Here is a 22,388-nt window from a genome sequence, read left to right on the forward strand (position 1 = left end):
GGTTTTTTAAATGGAAACCACCATTTTTTAATGCAGAATCAGATAGAACGCATTTTTTTACAAAGGATATGGTACAAATGAATAGTGGTTACATAAGCATTTTTGAAGGAAAAATGATGATAAAATGTAAAATTAAAGAAATACCTATCTAAGTTAAATGTTCGAATTGAGTACCGTTAACAACCTGACAATAACCAAGGCGAAATTTAAAAAAAAATTAACGTTTTCAATGACATCTGGAGTAATATTTATAATTTCCTGGCATATTTGTTTTTTTAAATCTTCTAAACTCGCTGGTTTAGTGACATACACTTCACCATCTCACCAGTGAGAGTGTCATCAAAAAAGTAAGGTTCTAAAACTCTTCCTTCCACTATACCGCACCACACATTGACTTTTTGAGGGTGTTGTGTATGACATTCTGTGAACCAATGAGGGTTTTCGGTCCCCCAGTATCGACAATTCTGTCTGTTTACATGGCCGTTTAGAGTAAACATTGCTTCGTCAGAAAATATCCGTTTTACAAAATTATTGTTATCATTACATAATTGCTGCATTTGCTCACAAAATTCTTTCGGTGATTGAAATCATCTTCCGATAGTTCTTGAAGTAAGAATATTTTATAAGGGTGGAACTTTGCTTTTTTCAATACTTTATGCACAGTAGATCGCAATAAATTAACGTTAGAAGCCGTGCCTACGATTGTGGATTTGGGATTATCTTTGACCGTTAACAGAACGTTAAGCTCATTTTCTTTAGTTATTGAACCCCGATCAGCTTTTTGAGTATCCCGAACATGAGCGAATTCACAAAAATTTGCTTCAACTCTGCTTGCTTTGGCTAATAAGCGACCGATCAGGATGAGTTGCATTAAATAACTGAACCACCTCCTTTTGAGTACGCGACATATCTCCGAAACCACTCATGCACAAGATTTCGAATCTTTCAAGTTCGGTTAATTTTCTCATTAACATCATAACATATCTCATAACATCATTTCATACAATAACAGTAGGTAATAAAGTGTAGTTACTAATAAAATGCAGGATGACACTGCTTTCGCCTCTCAAAAAGAATAAACACTACTTGCAAATGTAAAAATACTTGCACCAAAATTACTTCTTGACACTGACAATAACAACTAAAAAACCAAAATATCAACATTTAATTTAGATAGGTATTTTTTTAATTTTACATTTTATCATAATTTTTCGTTCAAAATTGCTTAGGTGCCACTACTCATTTGTAGCATATCCTCTGCATTAAAAAATGGTGGTTTTCATTTAAAAAACATCCATTAAAAATAGGACAAGCCCGGATATTAACTATTGTTATTTCACAGCCTACTACAGTGGAATACTAAATTAGCAAAATTTGTTCAAAGAGCGTTATTATTGTACAGAGTTGAAATTATATCACTTCAATAAAATTCTAAATATTTTCTAAACTATTAGATTTTGGTATAGGGCATATATACATTGATGAATAGTTTTTTTTTTCTTTTTAAAAATATTATATAAAATACAGGGTATTCCATTAAAAAAACTGAAATATTGCGAATTGAAAATTTAAAAATATATCTTATTACCTGAGACAACTGAAACAACCCTGTATAAGATTAAAATACCCCACCATCGATCAATAGGAGGTAGTCTTTTTAAGTCGTGGTAGGAATTTTATTAAAAAAGTCTTAATTACCAGCATTACAAAACACTGTATGCCGAGGATATAAATTTGCTAAAAAAAAATACAAAACCTTAATTTCTGTCTAAACTACACAAAATTCGGAAAGGTAGTTCTTATGAAAGTTAACTTATTTCTCCCAAGGAACCTAAAAATATATGGGGTGTCCCATTTAAAATTTAAAATGAAACTCAAATAATTTAAGAATTCGCTTGCAATGAAAATACTTCTGTGAGAATTTTTTTTGCATACCCTGTAGATTCTGAGAAAAGGTATAGGCCCCTAATAAATTGGCCACCCTGTATATCCTTGAAAAATGTAATCTTATTACAAATATACTTGGTAACGTGTTACTTTTAATTTTAAATAATAAAACATGCATTGAACATAATTTTTTGTTTTACAGATAACCTCTATCTGTAAAACAAAAAAATCGTGTATCCATTACAGTTTAAGATGGTTCTCATAGCTCTATTTTGTACAAGTTGCAATTTTTCTATTTTAAAATTTGGTAGATTATACAAAAGTGTTGTACTAAATTCGAGATGTGGAGCTGCATCAATCTACATTACATAAATTGAATTGCGAACGTGTATCTATGAGACAAATGAAATTAACCCCATCACTAACAGAATATAATATACGCGTTGATTGCATGGCAAGTTTTAACTTGTCGAAATCGCTAATTTCCGTACCTTATAATATATTTTCGCGGAACATTTGCTTACAAGGAAAAGTAGACCTTAAGAATATGTATTAGAGCAAAACCTTTTATTTTTATCTTTTATTGTTAACTTTGTAACTTTTGCTCTCCAGGGTGGAAAATTCAAAGAAACAAACTTTTTCGAATATTTTTGTGAAATTTAGTACATGGCCTGTAAGCATCAATAACAGTTTTAATGTAGACGATTTTTTAATGGTTCAACCGTCCATATTAAGAATTCACCACCTTAAGGATGAGCACCTTATTTAAAACACCCCATATATGAGTAACTTCCCCTATTCAAAATTCCACGAGCCACAGAACACCCGCTAAAAATGATTATAACGAGCTTTTTTTTAACTTTATGTATTTAATTTTAGGATCAACGAGCAGTAATCCTACATTTAAACCCCAACAAGCAAATGGAGGATTTAATTTTGGCCAAACTACTCCATCTTCCTCGTTTGCCTTTGGTGGAAGCAGTGGTGAGACACCTAAGCCTTCATTCAATTTTACTGGTAATAATACTATTTACTAGCTTATTGAAAATCGGGAACTGTTAAAACCAAAAAACTTATTTTTAATTTTAAAAGGAAGATATTTTTTAGGAAGTCTTTTCCTCCCAAAATAAAATGCATTTATTAAAGTGATGATTCTAAGAGTGATGCATTGCAAGGAGATAACTCATATAGTTAGACGCATAGGTAACTATTATACAGGAACTTCCTTTAAAAATGCTTTTAACTCATTTCGTGAAAAAAATAATTAGTTCTCGCTTGGGAGACGATTTTCTAAAATGCATGGGCCAATTATAAATAACTATCGACCATTCCTCGCCGGCTCGCCACACGTTTACGGAAAACCTGTGTGTGAATTTTCGTCGGTAAATAGTATGCGCGATACAACAGGACGATTATTATTTATCAAACCACAAAATTGCATAAGCCTAACATAATCTTCCGGTTGTAGGTGTTGTAACGGCTGATGTGGTATGGATATAGGTCATGCTCGTGGAGCATGTTAATTACTCTTTTCTGTTGAATGACCAATTGAATAGCAATTCTTCTGAGCTGGTCGTTGCATCATCTACTAAATTCAGAATATTTTCTACTTCTAAACCGTGTCAAGGGGCTCATTCAGATGTTATATTGGTACTGGTACTGGGCAGAGTTCCGGTCTTGCAAAGTTTATTAAAAACTCTGATAAATACGTTTTTGTCCGGATAGAAGAGCCGTAAACAAACGCCATATTTGCATATGCTAAATTTGAATAGATGTGTGGCGTTTTATACTACTTTAATCGTCTTCTTCTTCTTCATCCCCCTTCTTTAATCCACTTCTGGACATAGGCCTCTCCGTGAGTTTTCCATTCGTGTCGGTTTTGAGCAATTCTAAGCCAGTCTACCGATTATCTTCCTGATGTCATTCTTCCATCTTCTCTGTAATCTTCCTCTGTTTCTTTAGACCGCCACTGTATTACTCTCTTTGTCCATCCTCCTTATCTCCTGATTTTTTATCCCTTAAAGAGATTCCCAACATTGCTTGCTCTATTGCTCTCTGAGCTACTCTAAGCCGACTTGCGCTGTATTGGTTTAGTGTAATTGTTTCCAGACCATACGTCGCCACAGGTAAAATGCACATATCGTGCACTTTTTGTTTTAAATTTATCTGGATTTATGGATTTCTAAGAATCTGTTTCAGTTTGCCGAAAGCAGCCCAAGTAAGCTGCACGCCTTTGGTTATTTCAGGCTTTTGGTTCTTCTTCCCCAGCTTAACAACCTGTCCGAGGTAGACGCATTCGGTGACATTCTCAATAATCTGGTTATCTAGAACGATCTAAGATCTGTCGTCTGAGATCATTACTTTCGTTTTGTTAGTATTAATTTTTGGATCTATGGTCTCCTTTAACTGTTGTATCAGCCAAGCGCAGATGGCTCAGAAACGTCCCGTCAATTTTAAACCGTTTCTGTTGCCATTCTAATTTCTTGAAGACATCCTGAAGCGCTAAGGTAAACAAGTTCGGTGATATTGTTTCTCCTTGACACACTCCTCGATTTAATTAAATTTAATCTGTTTTGATATTTTCATCGATTTTTACATGCATTGTTGCTTTCTCACAGATATTTTTAATAAGAGTGCTATATCTTGGTCTATTCTGACGTTATTCAATGCATTCAAGAATGACCATGTTTCTATTGAATCGAATGCTTTGTGAAAGTCATTTCAAGGGTTATGGCATTCGATAGTTTTTTTTATTAGGATACATAATATCTGTGAATGGTCGAATGTACTAAATCTGCTTCAGACACCTGCCTGTTCTACTGACTGGTTAAAGTCTAGTTTTCTCGAGGGACGATTGATAACCTTGGTAAAAAGTTTGTAAAGACGCGACAGCAAGATGATGGGGCGATAGTTCTCGATTTTGGTAGTGTTTTTTTTTTAAATAGACAGTGCCATTTCCGTATTGCACCAGGAGTCTGGTATTTTGCTGTCTTGTAGACATATATTAAACCACATTTGATTTGTTTTTACCAGTCTATTTCGTGCAAGTTTAGGCGTTTCCACTGTGACGCGATCTTCTCCGGAACATTTTCCGTTTCCATTTTTATTTTATCTAAGGATATTTCTGGTATATCTTCTGATCATGCGTTGCAAACTAGGATATGTTGATGTATAGCTTCTATATTAGGTATCACACAGACTAGTATAGTTAACAGTAGAATCTCTCAATAACTTGGGTAATCTGTTGAGGGCTTGAAGAAATTACGCCGTGTTTGTTTCTTGGAATCGTCTTTTTCCATTGGACAGTTGAGACTGAAATACTCATATTTCTGTTTCGGTCTATCGTGGCTAATGATTTTGGTTCTCTATGTTCTCAGATCTTTGCGAATCGCCCCTTTTTCCATTTCCAGTCTTTGTCCCATCATTTGAATTGTTGATTCGCCGAGTCTATTGTCTTTTTTAATTTAGAACATATCTTTTTTGTCGCTGCATGTACAGATGATGTAATTCTCTCATTCGACAAATAGCACCGCAGAATATGAAGAAGTAGAACAACTGTATGAAGACATAGACATTGCCAAGCAACAGGAAAAAGCGCACTTCATAGTCATAATTAGAGACCTTAACGCCAAGATCGAAAGGAGAAAACTCAGGAACTTTATTGGTCACTATGGACTAGGAGACAGGCTTCTAAACAACGAAAATCTCTACTGTTTAAACACATTCTTCAGGAAACCACTTTAATGAAAATGGGCTTGGAAAAGCACAGACAACTCAACAAAAAACGAAATCGACTATATACTTTCTAAAAATCAGAAACACAGTAAGGATGTTTCAGTTTTGAATAGAGTCCACACCGGAAGCGATCACAGAATAGTTCGAGCACCATTTCTTTTTAATATTAAGTTAGAAAGAAAAAAGCTTTTTAACAAATACAGATTTGTGACAAATAAGGAACTCAGTTAATTTTTTGCTTGGTTGTCTTAATATTACTTGGATGCTTCTCTTTTTCTAAATAATTTTTTACCTCGAGAAGAAGCTCTAGAGAAGATGGACGTCAAGCAGTTAAATGAGAGAATTACTCTAATCGTGCAGACTCGAAAATAACCGTGTCACTAACACATGTCAGAACAATAAATCGGACCAAACAATCGATACCTAAAGCAAATTATATTTCAACAAGTTCATTCACTCTCGAAATTCCACAAAAGTACTCAAAAATGTTACATTGAAACAATGTATAACCTAGATAAGGCAAAACAATTTTGGTTACCACTAAACATAACTGATGGATCATTAAACCCTTTCAGTCACGAATTATGAACGCTTTGTGAAACATTTTTTTTTGTGGTTTTTTTAACTGTTGGTAATATTTAAAAAATTCTAAACTATTTGCAGGTTTCTATGACCTTGGATAGTCAAGGTCAGAGATGTACACTACAGTCAACACCATGACCAAGCACTGACAAAGTGTATATAAAAAATACTCTATAACTTACTTTATATCAGCTTATTTAGTATGAAAACCGTGAAAACAGTTTTTTTCTCTACTAACGCAAAGAGATATATTACATTTAGAACATTTTATATATGTGCGGGACTTACACTGAGCTTCTTTGCACCTCCCTATTTTGTCACAAAATATAGGAAAATGGCCGATATTATCAAAACGTACATCTAAGACAGGTCTAATTTGTTTATTGGTTTGAGTAGGTATCAACGGAGTGTTTTGAGGACTTGCCGCACCTGAAGAAGTAGTTGGTCTTCCTCGTTTCTTTGTAGGTATTTTTCCACATAATATAAGAGATTCAGCCAAATCTTGACGAAAATGAATTAGATCAATAACATTTTTTTTAGGTACACCAAGCTTTTCAGCATTTTTCTTGTACTCTAATTATGAATTTACAACAGCCATATCTAAGGCATGTGAAATAAGTTGAACCGTCCATTTTCTTGATCTAATAAAGGACCTATAAAGGGAGATCAGAAAATCGTACTTATCTACACCTCCCATTCCATTATTGTAAAGTGACACTACTTTTGATCTTCGAACTTCTATATATTTTTTGTTTTTCTTGTCCCATCTTTGACACATGTCATGTGGAGAAACTCCAACAAAATTGGAACCAAGAGTAACCACACTACTGTCGACCCATTTGGTCAAGATAACACCGGAATTTTGACACATGAGACTTTCCATGAATCCTCTGTCTAATTTTTCTTATTTTCCTGGCGATCCGTGGTAATGGTGGCTTGGAAAATCGATCTTTTCGAATCGTCCCGGCTGCATAAATTTGCTTTTTAAATAGCCACTCAAAAAACCAATACGAGCTGAAGTAGTTGTCAAAAAAAAGTTTAGATTGTAATGGCATCCTTCTTGCTTCTTGCTCCTTTCTTTAGATTGTAATTGCATAACAACAGCAGGTCCTTGGCCAAATAATTGGTATTCTGTTTTTAATTCTGTAGCGGCACCCTGATAAATGACAAAATCATAAATTGTTCCAGACTCTCCACATAATAAAAACAACTTTATGCCCCACTTTGTTGGCTTATTTTTAATATATTGTTTTATATTTAGGGAGCCTTTGAATGGAACCATTTGTTCATCACACTGTATACTTCTTCGGGATCCAACAAGTTGAACCTTTTTTTTATGGAGTTATATAAAGGTCGTATTTTCCATAGACGATCTGCGGAATTTTTGTCTTCCTCTGTAGTAAAATGCATCTTATTTCTTATCTTAAAAAATCGATTCACAGACATATTTTCAGATATTAGAGATATAGAAAATTTTGGCTCCCAGTACATGCGCACTCTTGGATAACTTAACTTTCCCATAATAAGCAAGATTCCAAAAAATGTCTTCAGCTCAGGAACGGTTGTGGCTGGAAAGTTAGCTACAGCCTTTTGTACTGCGTAAAAATTTGTTTTCTCCATACAGGACTCTAGCAATTTGTCAGTAAAATATTTGGAAAAAAAATCCAAAGGTGATGGCAAATTTCTTACCTTGGATTGAGAGGGTTGAAAAAAGTGAATTGAAGGTGACATTTCGTACATTCCTTTTATCCACCTTATATCTTTTTTTTGTATAAGATTTTGTGAATCAAAATACTGCTTGGCATATTCAGAGGCTGTCTGGCAAGAAGCAACTTCAGATTTTTCGGAGCTTACACTCGGGTCTGGGATGGCTTCATTGAATGAAGAATCTTCCAAGTCATTGAGACAAGGGCTAGTAGGACTCTCAAAAAGTTCATCTAAAATACAAGCATTTGTTTGCAATAACTCGAAAAATAAAACTTTTTTATGTTATTATACCTCTTGAGGATACATTATCTATTTCTTCCCAACCGTCGTCATCCTCTAACCCCAATTCCTCTAACTGGGAATCATCCCAATTGATGAGTTCAAACAACTCGTTGTCCCCTAATGGTTTAGTCCAATATCTGTCAGTCATGACGTACCCTATAATGTACATAATTTTAATTCATCATATCTACTTATCTAATAATCTTTTTGCAAAATACTATTATTTTGTGCTAACCTAATCTAATAATTATTATAATAAAAATATCTAACGCCTTTTTGTAAAAAAAATAGCGTAAAAAACTTTGTAAACATTAAAGAAGCACGTGTCTAATGAGAATAGAATTAAAGTGACACTACAACACTTTCGTGTACAACGTTACCATCACCTATTCGAAACCAGCTACACGGATTAAGTCTTATGAAAGTAGGCGTACACTGTAGTGTACACCATGACTTAAAGGGTTAAATTCGAATGATTAAAAAAAAATTGCAAAAGTTAAATTTGCTTCCCAATTATTTAGTAATTCTATGTCGGGTGCTATGCGTACGTATATTGAGTTTGAAAAAATAACAGTTGACGCCAAGACAACAGTGAACTTTATCAATGCCATTTATATATTATTTTATATTTTAAACTCGAGCACTTTGAAATCGTACAGCATTTTTGTGAACTGAAAAACAAGTAGCGTTTTTAGATAAAATGAATAGTCTTTTTTACTTTAAAAGTTGTAAGAAGAATATATGACACAAAAAATAAAGAAATAGGAAAGGATGTGACCCAAACGTAAATTTTAAAATTATGGGAAGTACTGAAAAGAGGGTTATACGTTCTTATTAACAAGAAACCTAAATCTCTCATATAGCCTCGAAAATTATTTTGGACAAATTAAGAATGCCTGTAGAAATGCCAGAAACCCCACTCCCATTCAGTTTAGCAGGGCATTAAGAAAAAATTGCATTGAGGTATTGCGATGAAAAGGAAAGTTCCAACTGTCTGGAGAATGACATTTTGCATGCCATAACACCAGCACTAATTCAAAAGTAAATTTTTTAAATCCAGCAACAAAAAATACTATTCCGATTTTAAATAGAATTAAAAAGTAAAGATTACCAAAATTTACCTTCACAAAAAGTGTGTCTGCCGAAAACGGCAGCTTAGCTTAGCTCAGAATAGCGACGTACATTTGACTATGCACTAAAAAAAAATACACCCCTATTGAACCAATAATCTAGCAAGTATCTTACCATTTTGAAATCTAGATTAGATACGCCAACTTTTGAAATCACTTGCTAAACAGTGAATTAATTTTCTTTTCCTGGACAGTTAGTTAAGGTTGGGAAATGATGGTCAAAAGACACAAGATGGTCAAAAGACGCAAAAATCTGATAATTTCTTAAAAATGTGAACATGTCTGTTTAGTTTTATAAATTATCGAAGGGTTATTCAGGGCTACATTAAAAAAAATGTTCAGAAAATCAAAAATTTGTAACCATAGTACTAAAAAGATCAACGGTGACAGGGGTGTCAATTTTTTTCGGTTTTCTATGAATGCCTATAATTTTAAAAGTACTCAAGATAGATTTTTTTAAATATTTTTTTTTAATCCCCGAGCACTTTTCTTATCGGTGATTTTTGGGACATCCTGTATAGGTGGATATTAATTAGGTAAATGTATATTTAAGCATACATGTTCCATTTTCGTTGATTTTTGCAAAGGCGATGATATTCAGGATAGAGTACGACTTTTTGCGAAAAAAAGCAGTGTCTTTAGGAGCGGTTTGAAGGATTAACAGTGCCCCTAAAAAACTTTACAACTTAATTTTATTGGAGAATGTTTTCAAAGAAAAATTCAATTATTTTTATATACAAAATAGTGCAAGGGTAGGTCTAAAAAAAGAATGTTTAACTATGCCATTTGCACACCCTTGCCCAAATTTTCCGTACAAATACCTTTTTTTCTTTATACGAGTAAGTATTTATTACACCCTTATATTTGCAAATAGGAAATTAGGATATAAGGGACATAAAAGGGGAGACCACGCGAAAATGCATAATTTAAAAAAAGAAAATTTAAGAACATATGAGTTTTTAAAATTATTTTCACATGTACAATACTCACCTGGAGTTTTTTCAAATTCAAATTCTTTATTAATGTAAATGCACAAAGTAGTACTTACACTAGTCACAATTCTTCAAATGAATAAAAGGATTCCTGTACTAGAACTTCTTTAATTTTATTTTTAAACTCAAAATAATGCAGTTCCTGCATCTCTAAAGGTATTCTATTGAAAAACTTATATTATATTCTGGACCACTTTGACACCTCACCAAACGTTAGTAAGTGGGAACCAATTTATGTTTGGACCTGGTTTTATAATCAAGAACCTCTGCATGAGTCGCATAACCCCTTCTATTTTTATAGACAAATAGTAAGTTTTCAAGTATATAGAGAGAAGCGATAGTTAGCATATCAAGAGTTCTGAAAGCTTCCCTACAACAGTCTCTATAGTTTAGACCTGTCAAGACCCTGATAGCTTTTCTCTGTATTTTAAATATTCGAATTGCTTGGGGTGCATGTCTCTAGGATAATATGGCATAAGACAACATAGAATACTTATTATACTAATTAATTATTTTTATTTATTCAAAAAACTTTACAAACACTATAAATCGGGTAATAGTAATTACATGTAAAGCCTATAACAGGAAAAAAAAAACAAACAAAAAACATATTAAAATAATTTCACAACAATAACACTAAACCTAAGAGAAAAAAAAAGATAAGAAGAAAAAAGTAAAACATGAGTCCTAAACTATGTCCCGATGCTCAAGCAACCTCCTAATGTCCTTAACCCTGATATTAAATATATCTTCAAAGCCATTTAAGACATTGTTACAAATCCTTAACATATTATTGATTGGAGATGTAGTATTAAAATTATTTATATAAAAAAGCTCTTTATTAGTTATTCTTAATCTAGTCTTTGGTATCTTAAAAGAAATGTATTCAATTAGATCACAGCTCAAGTATTTAACATTATTTACAATGAAATATATAAAAATGACTGCCCGATTCTGCCCTCTGGTACAGAGCATCTGGAAGTCAATGGTTTTTAACATTGCCCTGTATGACACCATATATGGGTATTCTTTGTTGTTTCTGACATACAGAAATCTTTTCTGTACCTTCTCAATCATGTCTGAATGTGATGATGCTTCAGGTGACCAGATAGTAAAGGCATACTCCATATTTGGCCTAACAAGGGCATTATAAAGTCTAATGATAGTGCTAACTTTAAAATTTTTACTGTTTCTTGTTACAAAACCCAAAGAACGGTAAGCCTTATTAACTATTTCACTATAGTGACAATTAAATTTCATATTGGTCTGAAAAGTTACTCCCAAATCTCTAATAAAGTTTTTTCTAGGAAATTTGGTATTATCAATATAGTAGTCTTCAAGAAAATAGTTAACTTTACGAGTGAAAGTGACCACAGCACATTTTTGAACATTAAGGGACATCTTATTAATCTTGAACCAATCAACCACAGAACATAGGTCATTTTTTAATTTTACAGCATCTTCCTTGACAGCAATAGTTTTAAATAGTTTAAAATTATCAGCATACATCAGGCTTACAGATGAGGAAACACAATCAGGCAGGTCATTAATAAAAAGAACAAACAGCAAGGGACCAAGCTTGCTACCCTGGGGAACACCTGAGGTTATTGAGGTATAATTACCAATCTTAACCACGTTATTTCTCCCAGATAAATAAGATTTCATGAAATTACAAGCTTTTTTAGAAAAACCAAAGCCAACCAATTTATTTAAAAGCACACAGTGATCTACCTTGTCAAACGCCTTCTTACAATCGGTGTATAGCACATCTAACTGCTCCTTAGACTCAATTGCCTTAGAGATTTGTTCTGAGAGGATACACATATTTGTCACTGTGGATTTATCATTAACAAAACCATGCTGACACTTGTTAATTTTATGTTTAACATGTTCATATAAATTATCATAGAGAATATTTTCAAAAATTTTAGATAAACAATTTAAGACATGAATAGGCCTATAATTTGATATATCATTTTTCTTGCCTTTTTTATAAATTGGTGAGATCATTGATAACTTTAAAATATCTGGAAAGGATTTCTGTTCAATTGACATGTTGAAAAGATACACTAGGGGTTTTGTTAAAAGCTCAGCACAACCTTTATAGATATAAGAAGGAATTTCATTTGGGCCGGTAGATTTTTTAGGTTTAAGTTTCTTAATAGCATTTATTACATCACTCTCATAAATTTTTTTGAAAACAAAAGTGCTCCATTCTTTATTATTTATGTGATGATCGGAACAGCCAGCTGTGCTATACACAGATTCAAAATATCGGGCAAAAGCATTCGCAATATCAAGGGGGTTTATTGAAATTGACATTATTTAAGGTCATGGCCACTGGTATACCTGCACTCCTAGCTTTAGATTTAAAGAAAGCCCAAAATGCGCTTGGATCAGCAGCTAATTTTTTTTCAATTGAAGTTTTGTACAAATTATATTCATATTTTGTTTGATTTTGATTTGAATTAATGAAAAAGTTCAAGGTATGCTGTTCTTACAGTGAGCTTGGAAGCACAGCTCGATAAGGAACTTAGAGCATATAAAGCAGATGTTAGCCTCGCAGCCATGTTCTGGACATGTATGTTCCACCGCAGAACTTAGTATAGTATTTTTTTAGGGATTCCGTCGACACGGACATAGTGGTGTCTATAGATATCAATATTTTTTTATTGTTTTTAATCAGCAAAACTAAGTGTCGAGTCCGATGTTCATGAGTTACCTCATCGAAATGCAACACTCTTAAAACAAGATTGACATTTTATTTTGTGGAGAAAATACTTCCTTTTTAGAAAGTATCTTCCTCATTAACCATTCACTTTACTTCCAATAAAAACTTATTTTTAGGTGGATCAACAAATGCCCCCTCTTTCGGAACCCCGAACCCGAGTTTCGGGGCTGCCGCTCCCCAACCGACATTCGGGGCCGTCGGCACCCCCACTTTCAATATTGGCGCTGGATCGGCGCCGTCGGGAAGGCGAGCCCAACGGGCGAAGAGAAGAACCTGAATGAATACGTTGTTGACGTCTATTGTATAATTGTTGAAAATTTGGTTTGTCAATTAAATGGTGAATTGTTAAGTGATCAATTATGCGATGTAAGCATGATTTTTTTAAATTGTATATATTGAATTTGGTGTTTTAAGCGCTTGTGATAAGAATAATATGTATTAAAAAAATACATATTTTTTAAGGGTCATGCTTACTGACGCCATAATAGTGTGGGAAGATTGAAACTGTTAAAATGTGTTTACTTTGTATCCAATCGCCTCTTTTTGTTATAAATGCATATTTTAATAAGATCAAAAGTGTAACTATTAATGTGGTGTTTCTTTTATTTAATTTAGGAACGTAATCTTTAGTACCGTGCGTAAAGTATTCGCCTTGGCACTGTAGTTTATGCAGTTAACCTTTTGCTGCACATCCAATAAATCGCGTTAATTTATTTGTGGACATTTTGGCATCCAAAATTCTATACAATTCGATTCAGTAGTATTCCTCGTGATTTTTCAGTTTTCTTTCGCACACGTACAGGGTGTCCCAAATTCGAGGGTGACCATTGGAATCTCGGAAACCGTAAGAGTTACAGGGTCGGTTAAATGGAGGCAAAGTTGCGCAATTTGGAGCTTGAAAAGGACGTTTGAAAAATTGTAAAATTCCGGATACTTCCGGAGATATCCAAAAAAAACCGAATTGATTGATTGATCAAACACAGATTATTTTATAGCTTCAGTTTATATAAAATCAATTTATTTGGACATCCCATTGATATATCTTTCTCTCTTGCACTCATGGAGTTCTTATGGGAAGTACTAAAACGTTTAAAGGCAATTAAAAATACTTTTTAAAAATGAGAAAATCCAATATAGTGTCTAGAAGAAAAAATAAAGTTGATGATGTTGGAAAAAAAACGAAACGTCGGTTAAATTTTTTGTTGCGTCATGTTGTAGAACATAAAAAGTGGCAATGAAAAACTGTTTTTAGTTTTCCGATATCTCTTTCAATAAAGTCGGTAGAAGGTAAAAATGATTTTGACAAATTTCGGATAACTCCGGAATTTTAAAAATTTTTAAACGTCATTTTATTCAGCTCCAAATTGCGCAACTTTGCCTCCATATAACCGACCCTGTATATCTTACGGTTTCCGAGATTTCAATGGTAACCCCCGAATTCGGGACACCCTGTACACAAAAAATGTAATAAACAAAAATCTAATCTAAGAATATTCTTTGCTACATTTCAAGTGTTCCAGAATACTATATATTTCGCACATCTATTCTTTATAAAAAAAATAATAATATATCGTTTATTAACCCATCAGAAAAAACGTTTACATTGATATAATTGTTTTAAGTATTAAAAAAATCCGTAAGGCAGGATAAAAGCCCGGATTATCAGCTTCCTCTATGTCACAAAACAGCTGTTGAAGTCTAAACTATATTAACAATACAAAAAATATTGCTATTATTATAGTACGAAATATACAGTGCTTTCATTTCAAAACGATCCACCCTCAAAAACTTTCTTGAAAAAAAAAAAACACGTCAAATTAGATATACAGGGGGACGTTTAATTATGCATTTACTGAAGTTCTGTCAATCACCTCCTCACCTCCAGCTAACCTCACTTTAATATGTCAAATGGGAACCCCCATCGTGTCATACATCACAGTAAGGAGCGTAAAATTCTCTATTCAACGGTACCAAAAAAAATGAAATCGGTAAATGTGTAAGCAAATAGTTAGCGAAAATGTCTAGAAATAATATTTTATTTACGCCAAACTTTGGTATGTCAAATGGCTAACCCATGGTGTGATACATTATTTTGAAGGGCATTCATTATGCTATCAATGGTTGTAAAAAAAAATAAAATTGATTGACCAAGAAGCAATTAAAGTGTAAATCGGTAGGGTAGAAAAATAAATTTAATTAGTTTAACAAATTTATTTTATTAAATGTTCAAAATGCGCGCCGTTATTAGCACGACAATAAAAAAGCCTATTTTCAAACTCCTTACGAACATTGGCAAGGGTCTGCCCGCTAATTTCTCTGCATTCTTGAAATATTCTATTTTTTTAATTCTCAATACTCTCAGGTGGGGTTTTACAAACTTACGCACGAAAAATAAAAATATAAAAATTAAGTAGCTAACAGTAACAGACTACCTGTAGTACTCAATTTACTCTAACTAATTAGGATAAAATGATAAAAAATTTAAGCATTAAGTGTAAGGGGGGAGGGGAATAAGGAAGTAATATCGGAATTAACATAAGTAATTACAGATAACTTAATGGAATATATGCAAATTTGGACGCAGTAAGTGTCTATCAACATCACTGACTACGAAATAGTAAGTCTCCAATTCCTGTCTTAAATACTTTCGGTTGAACAGAGAAATCCAAAATTTGATATTTATTAATATATTTCGATACATTATATGAAAAGGATCTTTTGAATATTTCTTTAGTATGAAAGGGAATTTAAAATATGTTTTCTACGTATATTAACATTGTGTTCTATAAACAATTTTATTGGCCAAGTAGGGTGGAGTTATGTATTTTAAAAGTTTAAAAAAAAACATAATGAGTGTATAATTCTTCTGTTCTGCATATTAAGTCACTTCTTTTAGCTTATGGGAAATTCGTTCTCTACGCCGTATTCCAAATATAAGTCGCAAACATGAATTCTGTAACTTTTGAATTCTTTGAAAAAAAGTCCAAACAGAATGCATAGATATTATCACAGAAATTTATAGGTGAAAGCACTAAACTTTCCCATATTTTTTTTTGTATCTTGATTTAGATAGTTCCTATGTGGATATAACAGTCTTTATGCTACATAACTGATTCTAAGTTTAGACGTTACATGCTCTTTATACCTTATTTTACTGTCAATAATCAAGCCTAAATTTTTAGCAGAGATTTTAGGGTTTTTTCTCACCTTGTGGTCGACAGCCTGATATCTTTTAAACAATGCTGGCCTATACACACAGGCCTACGCTGATGATCTGGTAATCCTTTGCCCAGGGAAAGACGCCGTCTCAATGCGGGGCCCTATGATGTGAGCCCTGCGTATGGTGGACATATGGTGCCTCTCGGGGGGTCTCAGGATTAACCCCAAAAAAGCAGAGCTCCTTGGCACGCCCCCTGTTATATCTCTAGGTGGCGTGCAGCTGCATTACTTCAGGACAGTTCGATTTCTGGGATTCAAGTTAGATCCCAAGCTCTCCTGGCACGATCATGCAGATACCAGAATGAAGAAGGCCACCTGCGCGCTATGGGCCTGCAGGCGGACTTTCGGCAATACCTGGGGTCTGTCTCCACTGGATCTACTCGCGCATTGTGAGACCTCTTCTCATATGCGGGGCTATCGTTTGGTGGCCATGTACGGAGAAAGCGAAAATTCGTGCTCAACTGGACAGAGTCCAACGTCTTGCATGTTTCAGCATAACGGGTTCCATGCGGACGGCGCCAACTAGAGCGCTCGAGACTCTGCGGAGCCTTCCGCCTCTGGACCTCGTTGTGCAATTCGAGGCAATGAGGACTGCGTACAGGCTATACGTTCTCGGCGAACTACGTGCTGGCGAGACCGGTCACGCAAAAATTTGGTCAGGGGCCATACAGGAATGTCCTTTCCTTCTGATGGGCAGTGACTGCATGGCTCCAGTGACTGTGGACTGCGAGGGATTCGTGACGCACATTGCAGGCAGAGAGGAGTGGCAGCATTTCAACAGACCTGCATTGCTAAATAGGGGGACCATCTGGTACACAGATGGCTCCATAATGAATAACAGAGCTGGATCAGGGCTTTGTAGTGGGATCCCACATACCAGTAGGGCATACTCGCTGGGGGGGGCACGCCACTGTCTTCCAGGCCGAAGTATTCGCTGTATTAAAATGCGGACAGAAAATCCTAAGCTGCGGACTAGAGTGCATAAAAGTCCTGAAAAAACTGGTGCAGGTTGGCTGCAGGGTCCAGCTCGTCTGGATACCTGGCCACGCAGGTAATGAGGAAACTCTCTTGCCAGACTGGGATCCGCGAATGTGCCGATGGGGCCGGAACTCATAGTTGGTATCGCCAAATGCGTTGCGGTCGCGTCAATGAAGGGTCTGCTGGACAAGTGGACCCACCGAAGATGGACTGAGTCCCCTGGTATGAGACAGGCCAAAGCGAACATAGGTGGGCCCTCTGCCTGTCTTACCAAAAATCTACTACGCCTAAAAAGACGCGAAATTCGGCTAGTGACAGGTCTTTTAACCGGTCACTGGTAAGAAGCCATCTATCCATACTATCGGTATTGCGGACAATCCGGAATGCCGATGGTGCTGTGAGAAGGATGATGATGTAGTCGGGGAGTGCCCAGCACTCACGCGCGCCAGGTTCAAATACTTCAGTAACACTTTCAGTGTACCGAGCGACTTTAAGTCCTTCAGACCAGAGAGCCTTATCGGTTTTTCTAAGGCCGTTGGGCTCTGGTAACCTCCGGTGGGGCATGACGGGTCCATCAGGAGACCTATATGCACAACTGCGTTGGCAGCCCACTTGACTGTTTCGACAATTCAATTCAACCATCTTCGTATCTCTTTTATTTTCCAAGATCCCCATGCTAGACATCCTTATCTTGGACACACTGTATATTTAAAAAGACTAGGATTTTACTTAGCACAATTACCTGCACTTTGCTAGAACCTTTTGTTAAAGGCATATTCTTTGCTATACTAAACACTTTATTTTGGAATTCAGGACAGACATAAAAATATGTATTTACAAAGTAGAATCATTTATTCACTAGAATCAAAACTTACAATAGATGAAAGATCTATAACTTTTTATTGGCTACATTTTTAAATTATTTCTTCTCACAAATATAAACTTCTTGTTAATTTGATATTTATTCTTAGAAAACACCTCTTTCTCTCAAAAGTATTTAAATATTTTTCTATTTTATAGTTTTATTGGAAGTCACTTTGAAAAAGATTAATATAAATAAATGTTGCAATACCTTCAAAAGAAATCTGAGAAAAATGCTACATTTACCTCAATAAATATATTATATTCAACAATATGGACAAAACAATGAACTATGATATATGAGGCATTCCAAATAGTATTTTCCAAATGTAGAAATTAAGAAAATGTACCACAAAATTCATCTCCAGAATTTTTAAAATAATCTCTACGGACATCTTAATATACAAATGAAGACACAAAAATAAATACTTAAAATCAATACAAAATAATACTATTTTCTTCTATAATAAGGCTTCTTATGTTTATGCCTATCAAATATACGAGGCTTTACAGATGGCACACATTGTTTGTCTTTATTGAACTGGAACTGTTGAATCACTGGAGGTTTGGTGGCAAGTGAGTCATTAATTTTTAGCTCATCCTCTTTACGCTCCATCAACTTCAATTTTGCTTCAATTGCTTGAATTTGACTGTTCCTGTCTGTTTTTATTTTGTCTTTGGATAATGCTAACGCAGGTATTTTGAGGTCCGGTTTCGGTTTTGTTACTTGAGATTCTGGATCCTACGAAAGTTCAATATTAGGTATGATAATATGTGTCTGTGTAACGTAGTTATGTGTGGAGGTTAACAAACCATTTCTTGACTATTTGCCCATGTAACTCTAACATTTTTCTGACCCAGCAATTTTCCATTCAGGGCAGATTTGGCAGCACTAGCCTGCTCTTTCTTTTGGAAGGTGACAAAGGCATAGCCTCTGGGTTGACCTGCCAAAGGTCCAGTCCGGTGGAAGATGATGTCAAACTTCTCAATTGTACCATGGATTTGGAGCAGTTTTAAAAGTTGGTACCAATAAAAAGAGAAAAAATGCATTAGGTAGATTGGTTTTTGTTATGTAGAAAGATCTGTGTACTTCTATAAATTGTTATACAACTTACTCGGTAACGCGACTATCCAGGTTGCCGATCCATAATTTTCGCTCGTCCAGGGGTACCTCGTTATCCTGAGCACACTCCATTTTAGAGTTATTTTCATATCATTTTAAAATAAATTCCATTTTGAGTTTTTCCGTTTATGGTTGTTTCTCCGAGTGGAGGTTGACATTGTCAAATTCGAAATGTCAGAATCCATTGACAGATGTCCTCTTACTGTCAATGTATTCTTCTTCTTCTTCTTCTTCTGCCATTCACGAATGGTTACGATCACTCCTGGTCAAAATTTTCTATCTCTGGTGGTGTGAATTAATTTTCCTGTGGTTCCTATTCCTATCCAATGTTTGATATTTCAGACCCACGACATCTTCTTTCTGCTTTTATCCCTTCTTTCCTCTATTTTTCCTTCTATGTTAGAGCAAATGGTACTTTTCGTTCCATAAGACATGTCCCAGGTACGCTGTTTTCCTGCATTTTATCGTGCCCAGCAATTCGCGTTCCTATGATCCTCAAAATTTCCTCGTTGGTGTTTCTTGCTGTCTATAATTTTACTTATGATTTTATGTCTGTCTCGGTCAGTCGGCCGTGCATTCCAACTATGTCCAAAAGGCTTTGGAGGTCATTCTTCTCGTCTCTTATCGGGACTGTGTCATCTGCTACATACCGTATACTGTTGATCGATGTGCCATTTACTTTGGATTCTAATTGTTGTCCTTTGAGACCTACTTGAAATATGTTTTCAAAGTGAATGTTAAACAGAAGGGGGGAGCGGACACATCCCTGTCTTACACCTCTAATAATTCTCTGTGCCTTTGTAACTTCGATAATTATTAAATCTAACTGCATGTGATTCGTTCTAGTACAAGTTTTGAATACAAGTTTTCAGCATATGACTTTTTGATCTATGTCAAGTCACCTCAACATTTGAGTTTAGTGCAAGTAGCAAGTGCTTTTTCGTAGTCTATGAAACACATCACTATATATTTTCCTCCTGTAAATTCGAATCCAGAAACATTTTCAGAGTGTGCCTCATTAAGCTGATTAATCTATTTAAAGTTCAAAATCTATGCAGATGATATCCAGCTAGATTTGTCTTTTTTGCCACCACGAGCAGTAACAATATAAGCGAAGTCTTTAATTAGGAACTTGATATAATAGACCAATTTTCTAGGATACACTGCCTTCGACTTAACGCAAGAAAAACTGTGGCGATGTTATTTTGTAAGAGTCGGAATTATACATAAACAACTATGAACAAGGGGTACAGAATGAATAACACGCATAAGCTATGCAGATAATGCAACAATTTTTTATCATCAAACACGTAAGTGTCATTTTTGGAAAAATTGCTATATTTTCAATATCAGCTGAGAAAACAAAGTCTATGACCGTCTCAACAATTATAATAGGCAAGGAGCCAGTCGAACAAGTAAAAAGCTTATGTTCTCTAGGACCGGATACATCATCTTTAACAATCCGATAAACGACATCAAACCCCAAGTCAATATAGCTGCAATAAAAACGGGTGGTTTAAGGGGTTTCATCTGTAAACACATTCATATTGATAGCAACGTTCGGATAAATAAAGCTTGTGCTAGATTGGTGCTAAACCATGGCATCGAAACTCAAGCTAATTCAAATAAGACAAAGAACATATAAAAACCTTAAGAATTGCTAGAAGACATTTAGAGATAAAGTAAGAACTAGCATTTAAGATCGAGGAAAGGCGATATTACCGTGACCAGATAGATAGTCAGTTCATCGGGCCGAAGACCATTGGGCATACCACTGAAAATTCCTACCAAATTCTTATATTTAATAAGTTTTTTTTTCGAGGTTGAAATGTGGCAAGGTATAAGATCAGACCTCCCTATTATGACTAACATGAATAGGCATTCTAGTCAATCTTCTGCAAGACTTGAACCTTAGTACGAATGGAACAAAGCTTGAATTTGATAAGGTAAAAATTTAGGTTTGCTAGTTGCCTACCAACCGAGATTTGCAAAATGCAAATTTCAGTGTCAATAAGAAAGGTATAAAGTTATTGTGCAATAATAAAAACATTTTAAGAACTCGTTTTAAAATTGTTTAATTATTCTGATGTATATGTTGTAGGCAATTGGCGAAAACGGTCACTGCCCGAAATTTATACCCACAAGACGATGTGGATTTTACGAATTTTCCACAACGCGTTACGGATATATTTTATATACCCAAAACTCGTTGTGTAAATTTTAAAAATCCACGACGCGAAATCACGATTTTCATCGAAGACACGCGACAGTTTTCGTGTTATGGGTAATAAAGAATACCCATAAGATGAAAAATCAATCAAAAAATATGTAAAATAAAAATACTGGCACGTTTTTAAGATGTATTCATGAAATACACATTTTTTATAAAACTAATCTTTATTATTTATTCTTGCATGTTATATAGTAATCCATGACATTTTGAGTTACACTTTTTGTCTCGTTGTTTGCAGGAACATTTATTATCACCACAAAATCTTTTACAATTGCATTTGAGAAAACCTTGACCGGAACCTTTAGATGACATATTTGCTGCAGTTCGCAAGGGTATTTTCTTGATATTTGATTGCGACATGAACTGCGAGTCTGCTTGAAGAAGTTCATTTCTTGAAAATAATCTGTCCAGCGGCCCATTCTCTGTACTCAGTTTATACAAGCCATCATTATTAATTTCAGAAACAATGGCTAACACATTTCTTGGAGTTAGTCGGCCTCTGTTAATATCTGGTGCTCGGATCAAAACATTTGTACCAATTTCTAAAGCAGCATGTCTTTTATTTGACTCACACAGCATTTTCCTTGCTTGCATTTTCATCATTTTATGTGATTCCTCTCTTTGATTCAAAATTCTTTTACCCCTTTGTGTTATCTGATAATTAAAGCTATTTTCAACTTCGTCTTCTGCCATACTATATACATCATTATTGCCATTGTTGTTGTCCATCATTTTATTAGGTTCATTTTCATTATTGTCTTGATTTTTCTGGTCGGCGTTGTTATTTTAATTTTCGACATTTTCTCTATTTGTTAAATTATTATTGTCATTGTTCGTTTTCCATACTATTTATTAATTCTTCTAAGTCTTCTTCACTTTGCAATTTATTAATAACGTTTCGCGGAAGGTCGGCATCTCCTAAACCATT

At 34.6% G+C, this 22,388-nt stretch overlaps 2 protein-coding genes across 2 annotated transcripts in view; one reads left to right on the forward strand and one right to left on the reverse strand.

The window, feature by feature from the left end:
• LOC126743854 (uncharacterized) overlaps positions 1 to 13,635 on the forward strand; it is a 28,540-nt gene extending 14,905 nt beyond the window's left edge. Inside the window, exons 6-7 of the mRNA XM_050451086.1 lie at positions 2,767 to 2,904; positions 13,163 to 13,635. Of these exons, the coding sequence (XP_050307043.1) occupies positions 2,767 to 2,904; positions 13,163 to 13,323 (299 nt within the window). The 3' untranslated portion in view covers positions 13,324 to 13,635. The remainder of the gene's footprint in view (positions 1 to 2,766; positions 2,905 to 13,162) is intronic.
• Positions 13,636 to 18,220: 4,585 nt separating this feature from the next.
• On the reverse strand, positions 18,221 to 19,400 carry LOC126743758 (probable RNA-binding protein 18). The gene is made up of 3 exons (XM_050450977.1): positions 19,217 to 19,400; positions 18,918 to 19,128; positions 18,221 to 18,846 (listed from the first exon to the last, which is right to left on the reverse strand). Exons 1-3 carry the CDS (start codon positions 19,297 to 19,299, stop codon positions 18,556 to 18,558), a joined length of 585 nt encoding a protein of 194 aa, XP_050306934.1. The 5' UTR covers positions 19,300 to 19,400; the 3' UTR covers positions 18,221 to 18,555.
• Between the last annotated feature and the right edge of the window lie 2,988 nt (positions 19,401 to 22,388).

The sequence above is a fragment of the Anthonomus grandis genome, chromosome 13 (assembly GCF_022605725.1).
Source record: "Anthonomus grandis grandis chromosome 13, icAntGran1.3, whole genome shotgun sequence".
NCBI classification, from domain to species: domain Eukaryota; kingdom Metazoa; phylum Arthropoda; class Insecta; order Coleoptera; family Curculionidae; genus Anthonomus; species Anthonomus grandis.

Excerpts from the sequence above, each read along its gene's own strand:
- LOC126743758 (XM_050450977.1), bottom strand. The coding sequence starts at position 19,299 with ATGGAGTGTGCTCAGGATAACGAGGTACCCCTGGACGAGCGAAAATTA. Across the intron at positions 19,129-19,216 it reads GATAGTCGCGTTACCGAGTA|CCAACTTTTAAAACTGCTCC; the intron begins AGTTGTATAACA and ends TTTTTATTGGTA. Across the intron at positions 18,847-18,917 it reads GGGCAAATAGTCAAGAAATG|GATCCAGAATCTCAAGTAAC; the intron begins GTTTGTTAACCT and ends GAACTTTCGTAG.